We start from the raw sequence: 13638 nt of genomic DNA, 5'->3' as shown, positions 1-13638 counted from the left end.
AGAATGTGAAAAAGAAAATTACATTTAATCTCCCCAAAGAGAATTCTAATCTGAGGTTAGTTTTCTCTCTTTTACCCTTTAAATGCATAATAATAAATACTTTAAGGGTAATTGTTATTTTGTTAATTTGAGCTCAGCTTTAGTTTTCTTTTCTCTTTTTGGGGGGTTCATACCTGGTGACGCTCAGCATTAATCCTGGCTATGCGCTCAGAAATTGCTCCTGGCTTGGGGGACCATATGGGACACCAGGGGATCAAACAGCTCTCCACCCGAGGTCAGCCACACGCAAGGCAAATGCTCTACCACGGCGCCATCGCTCTGGCCCCTAGTTTTCATTTTTTAAATAACTCAAAATTTGTGGGGGGTGGTTCTTGGGCCACACCTGGGTTACTCCTGGCTTTGTGCTCAGGAGTTGCTCCTGGCTGGACCATATGAGATACTGGGGACCGAACCCGGGTCTGTCTAAGGTCAGCAGTATGCAAGGCAAATACCCTACTGCTGTGCTTTCGGTCTGACGCCAAAATACCGCAATATTCTTTTTTTTTTTTTTTTTTTGGTTTTTGGGCCACACCCGTTTGACGCTCAGGGGTTACTCCTGGCTATGAGCTCAGAAATCGCCCCTGGCTTGGGGAGACCATATGGGACGCCGGGGGATCGAACCGAGGTCCGTCCTACGCTAGCGCTTGTAAGGCAGACACCTTAGCTCTAGCGCCACCTTCCCGGCCCCCATCCGCAATATTCTTATACACAAATTTTGATTCTGTTTGTTCCTCTACCCAGGGGCCACCCTAAGTGGTACTCAACAGTCTCGGGTGTTCCCCACCAGGAATACCTGGCCAACTGGACAAGTCGTTCAGTGCAAAGTCTTGCAGATACAATGCTGTTAAGACCTAGCAGTGCTGTGGATACGTAGACTACCCTGGAGGTATTTAGGGGTTGCTAGGACTGTATCTCTATTTTTTGGGGGGCCACACGGCGCTTGGGTTTTACTCCTGGCTCTGGCTCAGAAATTGCTCCTGGCAGCCTCAGGGGACCATATGGAATGCGTGGTATCAAACTTGGGCTTGTATGGGCCCCAACCAGGGCTGTATCTCTAATGTTTGGGGGACTGTGTGGTGCTGGGATTCAAACCCATGACAGGTATAGAACAGACTTGTAACTTTATTAATTAATTAATTAAATTTTATTTTTTTTGCCACACCTGGCTGTGCTCAGGGGTTACTCCTCACTTTGCGCTCAGAAATCACTCTTGGCAGGCTGGGGTAGGAAGAATGACCATGTGGGATGCCCAGGATTGAACCCAGGTCCATCTTGGGTCAGTAGCTTACAAGGCAAATGCCCTACCACTCTGTTATCACTCCGGCACTCAGATTTGTACTTTAACTGCTGTGTTAGTTCCTAGCCATGGTGGTGGTGGTGGTGGTATTCCTTCCTTCCTTCCTTCCTTCCTTCCTTCCTTCCTTCCTTCCTTCCTTCCTTCCTTCCTTCCTTCCTTCCTTCCTTCCTTCCTTCCTTCCTTCCTTCCTTCCTTCCTTCCTTCCTTCCTTCCTTCCTTCCTTCCTTCCTTCCTTCCCTCCCTCCTTCCCTCTCCCTCCCTCCCTTCCTCCCTCCTTCCCTCTCCCTCCCTCCCTCCCTCCCTCCCTCCCTCCCTCCCTCTCTCCCTCTCCCTCCCCTCCCTCCCCTCTCCCTTCCTCCCCCTCCCCTCCTTCCTCCTTCTGGCCCGCAGAGGTTCGTCCTGGATCAGCTGTGTGCAAGGCAGATGCCCGACTGCTGTGCTATCGCTTCTGTCATGTTTCTTATTTTTTTTATGAGTCATAAACTAATCAGGTGCTTATACTAGCTCAGGGGACAGTGTAATGCTGGAAATCAAATCTGAAGCAATATCTTGAATGTCTGCTGAATCAGTTTTATGTATTATAGGAATTATATTCCTATTCACTAAAAAATAATCCAACTTTTAAATGTGCACTCATTAAAAGTATAACACCATGTTAAAAGATAACACCATGTACCAAGATAAAATCCAAATGGATAAAAAGTCCTTGATATTAGATCTGATACCATAAGGTATATAGAACAACATGTAGGTAAAACACTTCATGACAATTGAGACTAAAGGCATCTTAAAGGAGGAAACTGCACTTTCCAAAGCAAGTGGAAGCAGAGATAAACTGATGGGACTATATTAAACTGAGAAGCTTCTGCACCTCAAAGGAAGTGCCCAGAATACAAGAGCCATCCAATGAGTGGGAGAAACTATTCACCCAATACCCATCAGATAAGGGACTAATATTCAAAATATACAAGGCACTGATGGAACTTTACAAGAAAAAAAAATCTAATCCCATCAAAAAATGAGGAGAAGAAATGAACAGACACTTTGTAAAAGAAGAAATACATATGGCAAAAAGGCACATGAAAAAATGCTCCACATCACTATTCATCAGGGAGATGCAAATCAAAACAACTATGGGGTACCATCTCACGCTACTGAGATTAGCACACAAAGAATGAGAACAAGCAGTGCTGGCGGGGATGTGGAGAGAAAGGAACTCTTTTTTTTTTTTTTTTTTTTGTGGTTTTTGGGTCACACCCGGCAGTGCTCAGGGGTTATTCCTGGCTCCAGGCTCAGAAATTGCTCCTGGCAGGCACAGGGGACCATATGGGATGCCGGTATTCGAACCGATGACCTCCTGCATGAAAGGTAAACGCCTTACCTCCATGCTATCTCTCCGGCCCCGAGAAAGGAACTCTTATCCAGTGCTGGTGGGAATGCCGTCTAGTCCAACCTTTATGGAAAGTGATAGGGAGATTCCTCCAAAAACTGGAAATTGAGCTCCCATGCGATCCAGCTATACCACTCCTAGGGATATACCCTAGGAATACAAAAATACAATACAAAAATCCCTTCCTTACACCTATATTCATTGCAGCACTATTTACTATAGCAAGACTCTGGAAACAACTGAAATGCCCTTCACCAGATAAATGGCTAAAGAAACTGTGGTACATTTAGACAATGGAATATTATGCAGCCGTCAGGAGAGATGAAGTCATGAAATTTTCCTATACATGGATGTACATGGAATCTATTATGCTGAGTGAAATAAGTCAGAGAGAGAGACGCAGAATGGTCTCACTCATCTATAGGTTTTAAGAAAAATGAAAGACACTCTTGCAATAATTTTCAGAGACGAGAGGAGGGCTGGAAGTTACAGCTCACTTCATGAAGCTCACCACAAAGGGTATTGAGTATAGTTAGAGAAATAACTACATTGAGAACTAGCCTAACAATGTGAATGAATGAGGAAAGTAGAAAGCCTGTCTAAGAGTATAGACAGGGGTATGGTGCGGAGGAGGGATATTTGGGACTTTGGTGATGGGAATGTTGCACTGGTGAAGGGGGGTGTTCTTTACATGACTGAAACCCAACTACAATCATATTTGTAATCACAGTATTTAAATAAAGATATTAAAAAGAAAGTATAAATAAGACTAGAGTGGTGGCATGGAGCGGTAAGGCATCTGCTTTGCTGGTGCTATACTAGGAAGAACTGTGGTTCGATCCCCAGTGTCCCATATGGTCCCCCAAGCCAGGAGTAACCCCTGAGCATCACCTGTGTTGCCAAAAAATTAAAAAAAAAAAAGTAATACATATACTTTTATTTATTTTTTCTTTTTATTATATATATATTTTTTTGGGGGGGGGGGAGCCACACCCAGCGTTGCTCAGAGGTTACTCCTGGCTCTCTCTCTCTCTCTTTTTTTTTTTTTTTTTGGTTTTTGTGTCACACCCGGCAGTGCTCAGGGGTTACTCCTGGCTCCATGCTCAGAAATTGCTCCTGGCAGGCACGGGGGACCATATGGGACGCTGGGATTCGAACCGATGACCTCTTGCATGAAAGGCAAACGCCTTACCTCCATGCTATCTCTCCAGCCCCACTCCTGGCTCTCTGCTCAGAAATAGCTCTTGGCAGGCACGGGGGACCATCTGGGACACCGGGATTCAAACCAACCACCTTTGGCCCTGGATCGGCTGCTTGCAAGGCAAACATCGCTGTGCTATCTCTCCAGGCCCTATTTTTATATATTTTGTATTTGTTAATAGAAAGTTGTAATGTCTTGGCTAATTAGAATAATTGTGAGTGGGAGAAAATTAACCCTTGTATAAAATAATTTATATAAAATTATTTAATCACTTCTAAGGTATTTTGATATTAGAGGAAATGATAATTTGAAGGTAAGGACGTGTAACATAAGGGAATCATGATTTACACAGGCTCTAAATTGAATTGAACTTAAACAGAATAGAAATTTGCCAGTTTAAAAAAAATAAAAGTTTTGCTTTCAGTTTAAAATAGATGGTACAGTGGGTTGGGTGCTTGCCTTGGGCACAGCTGATTCTGGTGTGGTCCTAAAACAGTCCAGAAAATAAAACCTTATATTGGTTTCTTTACTAATTATTCTCCAGTGCTGTATCTACAAAGTTGAAAACCTGAAGGTGTCAGTAATTGCTTTGTAAACATAAACTATATGTTCTTGTTAATGTTCAGATTTTTAGATTAGTTTGTTTTTAGACCCCATCCAGCATTGTTCAGGGATTACTCCTGGCTCAGCACCCAGGGTTCATTGTTGGCAGCGCTTGGGGGACCATAGGGGATTCTGGGGATTGAAACCCAGATTGACTATTTACAAGGCAAATGACCTATCTTCTGTACTATTCTTCTAGTCCCATATGTTCAATTAATATTGGATTTTTTTTTAGTGGGGAGAGATGAAGTTCCCAAGCAGTGTTCAGAAAGACACCCCCACCTCCCCTGGTGATGTTTTAATTTGGCCAATTATTTAGGGCAAGAATCAAAAGATGCAATACTTTTAGGGCCCTTCAATGCCAGGGATACCCGGGCCTTCTAAGCAGTGCACTAGGGGCCATCAGGATCACACCTGGAGCTACAGGATGGGGTGGGGTGAGCATGTGGTGCTGGGGATTGAACCTCAGTAGGGTACATGTTAGGCATGAACACTAATTGCAGTATTATCTTTCGGCCCCATATTCACAATTAATTTTTCTTGATCAGAAGGAATGCTTAAGGTATTTATTTAGGGGTCACTACCTGTAATACTTGGTTATTGAATACAAATTCAAGCCAGGGATTCAAGCTGCATGCAAGGAAAGTTGCTTATATATGTGGAAGTTCAAAATTCAGAGATACTAGTAAGGGAAATAATGAAGGGAAATTTAAGTAGTAGAGGTTAGGAATAGTGACCTCAAAGTTTGAAAATAAAGTTGGGGGCAAAGTGATAATACAGTGGGTAGGGTGTTTGCCTTGCATACAGCCAGCCTGGGTTTGATCCCTGGCACCCCATCTGATTCCCCAAGCCCTGTCAGGAGTGATCCCTGAGTGTTGAGTCAGGAATAATCCCAGATCATTACCCGTTGTGGCCCAAAAATAAGGGAGAGGGGACTGTTACTTTTAGTAATATAATGAAAAGACTGGAGTAATAGCACAGAATAATAGCACAACGGTAGGGCGTTTGCCTTGCATACCACTGATTCTGTATGACCTGGATTGATCCCCAGCATCCTATATGGTCCCCCAAACCTGCCAGGAGCAATTTCTGAGTGAGCCAGGAGTAAGCCCTGAACGCTGCCAGGTTTGGCCCCCCCCAAAACCAAAACACAAAAGACGAGACTGTGGAACAATAAGAGTAGTAAGCTGGTGACTTGTGAAAATGTTACTCAGTTGAGAATAGATATATCTGTGCCCTCACAATGTAATGTCAGACATTTTTTTTTTTTTTTTTTTTTGGTTTTTGGTTTTTGGGCCACACCCGGCGTTGCTCAGGGGTTACTCCTGGCTGTCTGCTCAGAAATAGCTCCTGGCAGGCACGGGTGACCATATGGGACACCGGGATTCGAACCAACCACCTTTGGTCCTGGATCGGCTGCTTGCAAGGCAAACGCCGCTGTGCTATCTCTCCGGGCCCTAATGTTAGACATTTTTTAATGCTGTGTGATGCCAGATTTGTAGTGGTATATGATGGATTGGTCACTATGTTTTTTGTTTTTTTGTTTTTGGTTTTTGGGTCACACCTGCGGTGCTCAGGGGTTACTCCTGGCTCTACACTCAGTAATCTGCTCCTCACAGGCTCTGGGGACCATATTGGATGTCGGGATTCGAACCACTGTTCTTCTGCATGCAAGGCAAACGTCTTAGCTCCATGCTATCTCTCCAGCCCACTACATGTTTTTTTAACAAAATTTCTGTTAGTACTCATAGTATACTATGAGTATATATGATATATATTATCAAATATTTTTATAGTTTGTATAAACTATACCTAAGAATAAACTAAACCTAAGAATCTTATATGGGCCGGAGAGATAGCATAGAGGTAGGGCATTTGCCTTGCATGCAGAAGGACAATGGTTCGAATCCCGGTATCCTATATGGTCCCCTGAATGTAGAGCTAGGAGTAACCCCTGAGCGCAGCTAGGTGTGACCCAAAAACCAAAAAAAAATAACGAAAAATATGTTCCCAACCTGTGTTTGTATCTTGGGACTATGTACTTCCTTGAACATCTGTAGTACAGCCTCTGAGTACTATTGGATTTGGCCAGTTGAGGCCCTAGAGGTCACCCTCAGCATTGCTGTGGTTACCCAGGTTTCCCTCATACAGCAGAGCCTGTGTGGCATCACATCCATGGGCCCTTGCACTAAATTGATGTGACTTGCTTAGAATTGCTGTGGGCCCCAGTCCCTCTGAGCATTGCTTGGGAGGTCTTCACTTCCCCAAAAGAGAACCTATTTTGTTTTTGTGCCATACCCATAAGTGCTTGAGGCTTACTTCTGGCACTATACTTAGGGATCACTCCTGGTGGTTTTGGGAACCATATAGGCTATCTTGGGGTCAATCTCTGGTTGACTGAATACAAGGCAAGCAATTGACTTACTGCATATGTTCAAAAGGTGTCTTGAATTAAAGCTTATGTAAGTTTATCTTATCTTTGTTATATTTGTTAAAATTGAGTGGCTGATGTTTTTTTATACTTCTCTATTGATGTACATGTAGTCCTTAAAGTTCTGTAAGTCAGTTATTTCCATTTTTTTGGTTTTTCGGGCCACACCCGTTTGATGCACAGGGGTTACTCCTGGCTTAAGCGCTCAGAATTGCCCCTGGTTTGGGGGCACCATATGGGACGCTGGGGGATCGAACCATGGTTCTTCCTTGGCCAGCGCTTGCAATGCAGACAGACACCTTACCTCTAGGGCCACCTTGCTGGCCCCCAGTTATTTCCTATTTTAACAGCTAAGTAAAGGTTAGTATTTTTTTTTAGTGATTTATGCTTTTTTTTTTGGGGGGGACACCCGTTTGATGCTCAGGGGTTACTCCTGGCTATGCGCTCAAAATCGCCCCTGGCTTGGGGGGACCATATGGGACACCAGGGGATCGAACCACGGTCTGTCCTATGATAGCGCTTGCCTCTAGCGCCACCTTCCCGGCCCCTGATTTATGCTTTTTATTAAAAAAAAACAAAACAACGGGCCCGGAGAGATAGCACAGTGGCGTTCGCCTTGCAAGCAGCCGATCCAGGACCAAAGGTGGTTGGTTCGAATCCCGGTGTTCCATATGGTCCCCCATGCCTGCCAGGAGCTATTTCTGAGCAGAGAGCAAGGAGTAACCCCTGAGCACCGCTGGGTGTGGCCCAAAAACAAACAAAACAAAACAAAACAAAAAAACAAAACTTGGGTCATACCTGGCAGTGCTCAGGGATTACGCTTGGCTTGCGCTCAGAAACCACTCCTGATATCTCAGGACCATATGGGATGCCAGGGATTGAACTCAGGTTGGCCGTGTGAAGACAAATGCCCTAGGTACTGTACTATTGCTTTGGCCCCATGTTTTTTTTTTTTTTTTTCTCTATTAGTTTTTGGGCCATACCCGGCGGTGCTCAGGGTTTACTCCTGGCTGTCTGCTCAGAAATAGCTCCTGGCAGGCACGGGGGACCATATGGGACACCAGGATTCGAACCAACCACCTTTGGTCCTGGATCAGCTGCTTGCAAGCCAAACACCGCTGTGCTATCTCTCTGGGTCCCGGCCCCATGTTTTTTTAAAGAGATTCCTACATGCTAGTCTATGAAGTTTTTTATACCTTTTGAATGTTACTTTTTGGCACTCTTGGGGTTGTCCAGGGGTTACTCCTGGCTCTGTCCTTAAAATCATTCCTGCAGGCTAAGGGGACCTTATGGGATTCCGGGGATTAAACATGGGTTGGCTATGTGCAACCCTACTCACTTTACTATTGCTCCGGCCCCCTGAAGTTACCGTCTTTTGAGGTTGGTTTCATCTCTTATTTGGGGAAGAATACAGTTCAGTTTAAACAACTTTTCAGTCTTATTGAAGTGAAATATTGCCAGCCAGTTGATAACCTGTATACTTTACCTTTTTGCTGTAGATAGCTGTTTAGATAATGCAGTTTTTTTTTGTTTTTGGGCCACACCCAGCGATGCTCAGGGGTGACTCCTGGCTGTCTGCTCGGAAATAGCTCCTGGCAAGCACGGGGGACCATATGGGACACCGGGATTCGAACCAACTATCTTTGGTCCTGGATCGGCTGCTTGCAAGGCAAACACCGCTTGCTATCTCTCCGGCCCGATAATGCAGTTTTTTTTTTTTTTGGGTCACACCCGGCGGTGCTCAGGGGTTTCTCCTGGCTGTCTGCTCAGAAATAGCTCCTGGCAGGCACGGGGGACCATATGGGACACCGGGATTCGAACCAACTCCCTTTGGTCCTGGATCGGCTGCTTGCAAGGCAAATGCCGCTGTGCTATCTCTCCGGGCCCGATAATGCAGTTTTAAAGTTGATTAGGAAAAACTAACCTGTTTTTGGGTTGTACCACTGTCAATTTAGGGGGCCGGGCGGTGGCGGTAAAGGTAAGGTGCCTGCCTTCCCTGCGCTAGCCTTGGACGGACCGCGGTTCAATCCCCTGGTGTCCCATATGGTCCCCCAAGCCAGGAGCAACTTCTGAGCGCATAGCCAGGAGTAACCCCTGAGTGTCACCGGGTGTGGCCCAAAAACCAAAAAAAAACAAAACAAAACAAAACAAAAAAACATTGTCAATTTAGAATTTGTATGTTCTCCCCATGTTGGTTTTGATTTTGAGTACTCTTCTGCTTTCTAAGATGAGTGTCAACAATGTTTAATAAAAGGGACTAGACTACTGTTTTAGTAATGTTTAAACAACTATAAAACTGATTTATAAATTTCAGTATGTGTAAATATTGCTTCATTACTCTTTCACATTTTGTTTTTAAGATTCTTGGATCTCCCAATCAGCTTCATTTCCCCGCAATCAGAAGCAACCAGGGGTGGATTCTTTATCACCGGTGGCCTCGCTTCCTAAACAGATTTTCCAGCCTTCTGCTCAACAGCAGCCTACTAAACCAGTAAAAGTCACTTGTGCAAACTGCAAAAAACCATTGCAGAAGGGACAAACAGCTTATCAACGGAAAGGGTCTGCTCACCTCTTCTGTTCCACCACCTGCCTCTCCTCTTTTTCTCACAAGCCTGCCCCAAAGAAACTCTGTGTTATGTGTAAAAAGTAGGTTACATTTTCAAATATCATTTCATATGCTTGAATATTCATAGAAAATATTGAGAAAATTGTAATTTTTTTTTCTTTCAAGTTTTTAACACTTTAATACATCTGCCAACCTGATTCCCTAGCCTGGCCAGCCAGGAGCCATCCCCTGAAGGAGATGCGCCCCACCCAAGGTCATGATCAGAAAATTGTAATCTTAAAGACAAAGAGATGTTTAAAATATTGTTAGACTGATTTAATTATTTTTCTTTTTTGGGGGGAGGTTCACACCTGGCAACGCTCAAGGGTTACTCCTGGCTTCATGCTCAGAAATCACTCCTGGCAGGCTCGGGGGACCATATGGGATGCCGCGATTCAAACCACTGACCTTCTGCATGCAAGGCAAACACCTTACCTCCATGCTATCTCCCCAGCCCCAGATTGATTTAATTTTAAAGCCTAATTCAAGCTTGAAAACTTCAGAGAATTTTCTATTAAAATTAAGCCTATATTGTTTATTAAAATACTTTCTGCTTGGGGCTCTGGGTTCAATCTCCAGCACCCCAGATGCTCCTCTGAGCATCTCCAGGAGCATAGCTGGGGATGACCCAAAAACAAAACTTGTGTTACACTGGTCACTTCTATGTGGGCTGTGTGTGTATGGTTGCGGGTATATGGGAGTGGGGGAGAAGAGTTGGGAATTGAACTACTGTTCCATTTTGTTTCACTATTTTTAGATTTATTTTGGGGGCTGGGGGTGGTTTTAAATATTCTCGTCCCCTCCTCCACACCAAGGATTGAATCAGTGCTTTGCACTTGAGATATTACGTTACCATTGAGCTTTTTCGTCCATAGGCCTCTCTGCCATTAAGTATTGGTTTAACTAATTTAAAGTAAGTGAGATCGGCTAAGGATGTTGTTCACTGATGTGTGAGGCCCTTGATTCAACCCTTGACTATAAAAGGAAAGAAAGTAAGGAAAGGAAAATTACATAGTTCAATGCTTAGGATGGATTTTCATCCTAAGCCTCAGTTTGTTATATATCTTTGTTTTGTTTGTTTTTAGGCCACACCTGACTGCACTCAGTGTTTACTCTTGGCTCTGCGCTCAAAAATCACTCCTGGCAGGCTCGGGGGACCATATAGGATTCCGGGTATTGAACCCAGATCTGTCCTAGGTTATTCACGTACAAGGCAAATGCCCTATCACTGTGCTATTGCTCTGGTTCCTTGTTGTGTACCTTTAGATCTTAAAGACTTAAGGTACATCCTGTAAAACCGGGATTACACAGTTTTTTTGTTTTTTGTTTTTTTTGGGTCACACCTGGCAGTGCTCAGGGTTACTCCTGGCTCCATGCTCAGAAATCACTCCTGGCAAGCTCGGGGGACCATATGGGGTTGGGATTCGAACCTATGACCTTCTACATGAAAGGCAAACGCCATACCTCCATGCTATCTCTCCGGCCCCGGGTTACACAGTTTTTAAATTATTTTTTAGTAGATTTGTATATTATAGTATGTAGGATCATAAAATTCAGAATTAAAGGATGCTTTCTTTCATTGGTCATCAATGTTGCAATTTTTAAATTTTTTTTGTTTTAAATTTGTTTTAATTTTGTTTTAAATTTATTTTGTCTTTTGTTTTTTTGGGTCACACCCATAAAGGGGTTACTCCTGGCTCTATGCTCAGAAATCGCTCCTGGCAGGCTCGGGGAACCATATGGGATGCCGGGATTCGAACCACTGTTCTTCTGCATGCAAGGCAACTGCCTTACCTCCATGCTATCTCTCCGGCTCCCCTTTTTTTTTTCCTTCTGGTTACACACATTTGATGCTCAGGGGTTACTCCTGGCTAAGTGCTCAGAAATTGCCTCTGGCTTGGGGGGGGGGAACCATATGGGACGCCTGGGTCCGTCCTTAGCTAGCGCTTGCAAGTCAGACACCTTACCTCTAGCGCCACCTCACCGGCCCCAGGCTCCCTATTTTTAAATTTCTTGGTTTTTTTATTTATTTATTTTTTTGTTTATTGGCCACACCCCGTGAAGCTTTAATTACTCCTGGGTATATGTTCAGAAATTACTCCTGGCTTGGGGGACCATATGGGACACCCGGGGCTAGCTCGTGAAAGGCAAATGCCTTACGGCCTGTGCCACCGCTCCAGCCCCTCTTTAAAAAAAAACAACAACAAAACTTTATTGATTGATTGGTTTTTGGGTCACCACCCCGTGGCGCTCAGGGGTTACTCTGCACTCAAAAATCGCTCCTGGCAGGCTCTGGGGACCATATGAGATGCTGGGAATCTAACTGGGTTTCTCCTGTGTCTGCCACATGCAAAGCAAATGCTCTACCACTGTACTATCTCTCCCGCCCTGCTATTTTTAAATGTCTGTTTGCATTTGGAAAGCTGTAGAATGATAGGTGGGATTTTTCTTTGTTATGGAAGTGTATTTCAGTTTAGTTATCCTCTATTATGTATGCCATTGTTCCTATGTCCTAGATAGACTTTCTAATTACCCATGGAAATGAGTATTTATTTATTCTCTAAGTTACTTTTTTTCCTCTAAGTTTCTTTAAGCACTTGATATTAAGCTTATTTTCTGATTGTTCTGATTGTATCTGAAAATGTACTCTGAAGCTTCAAGACAAATTTGGCTTGCCAATCACTTAATAGTATGAATGGTTTCCGTCTCCTTTTGTATTTAGATTTTTATTGCCAAGAATTTTCACATAAAAGTGATTTAATGGATTTTAAAATGGTGTTTGATTCTAGGATTAACTTACGAAGATTAAAAGTATTTATTATACTACCTTTTATTTCTTTCATCATAGAATTTTTTCTTATTTTACAGGGATATAACTACAATGAAAGGAACAATAGTTGCTCAAGTTGATTCAAGTGAGTCCTTCCAGGAATTCTGTAGTACATCTTGTTTGTCTCTCTATGAAGATAAGCAGAATCCTACAAAAGGAGCTCTAAATAAATCAAGATGTACAATTTGTGGTAAACTAACAGAGGTATTATTGTGCTTTATTACTCATTTTAAATAATGGATATTTTGTTTGTTTTTGTACCTCCTTGTGGTGCTCACGGTTACGCCTGGCTCTGTGATCTCGAATCACTGGCAGGCTTAGGGGAATCCTATGGGAGGTTGGGTGTTGAATCTGGGCCAGTAGGTTGTAAGGTAAATGCCCTCCGCTCTTTACTATGGCTATGGCCCCTAACTATGGATATTTTTTTGGGGCCACACTCAGGAGTGCTCAGAAATAACTCGTGATGGGCACGGGGGACTATATGAGATGCCCGTAACCAAACTCGGGTCAGCGGTATTCAAGGCGAATGCTCTACCTATTGTGCTACAGCTCCGGCCCTAATTTTTTTTTTAATTTTTTATTTTTTTGTTTGGTTTTTGGGCCACACCCAGTGACACTCAGGGGTTACTCCTGGCTATGTGCTCAGAAATCTATCCTGGCTTGGGGTACCATATGAGACAATGTTAACACTTGTGTCAACATTCCAGCCCCCTACTGTTTTTTTTTTTTTTTTTGGGTCACAACCAGCAGCATTCAGGGATTTAGTCCTGGCTCTGTGCTCAGAAGTTGCTCCTGGCTGGGCCGGAGAGATAGCATGGAGGTAGGGCATTTGCCTTGCAGGCAGAAGGACAGTGGTTCAAATCCTGGCATCTCATATGGTCCCCCAAGCCTACCAGGAGTAACCCCTGAGTGCTGCTGGGTGTGGCTCAAAAGCCAAAAAAATCAAAAAAATTTACTCCTGGCAGGCACGGAGGACCATATGGGATGCCAGGATTTAAACCACCATCCGCCCTGGATTGGCTGCATGCAAGGCCAACGCCCTGCCACTGTACCGTCTCTCCAGCTCCCCCCCATACATATTTTTAAAATAATAATTTCTTTAATAGAATCACCATGAAACACATGACCACACACACCATGGGTACACCATAAGATAGAAAATTGTTTATGATTGAATTTTAGTCATAGAAAGTTACAACACTCATCCCTTAATTATAAGGGCTTATTTCTAGCCACCAGTGT

The 13638-nt window shown here is 43.7% G+C and overlaps 1 protein-coding gene across 1 annotated transcript in view; it reads left to right on the top strand.

Annotated features, from left to right (window-relative positions):
- Positions 1-13638, top strand: part of ZMYM2 (zinc finger MYM-type containing 2) — a 106826-nt gene that overhangs the window by 33433 nt on the left and 59755 nt on the right. Inside the window, exons 4-5 of the mRNA XM_049782604.1 lie at positions 9322-9607; positions 12435-12600. Of these exons, the coding sequence (XP_049638561.1) occupies positions 9322-9607; positions 12435-12600 (452 nt within the window). The remainder of the gene's footprint in view (positions 1-9321; positions 9608-12434; positions 12601-13638) is intronic.

Source organism: Suncus etruscus, chromosome 10 (genome assembly GCF_024139225.1).
Source record: "Suncus etruscus isolate mSunEtr1 chromosome 10, mSunEtr1.pri.cur, whole genome shotgun sequence".
Classification (NCBI taxonomy): domain Eukaryota; kingdom Metazoa; phylum Chordata; class Mammalia; order Eulipotyphla; family Soricidae; genus Suncus; species Suncus etruscus.
This window is presented reverse-complemented; position numbering and strand designations above follow the sequence as displayed.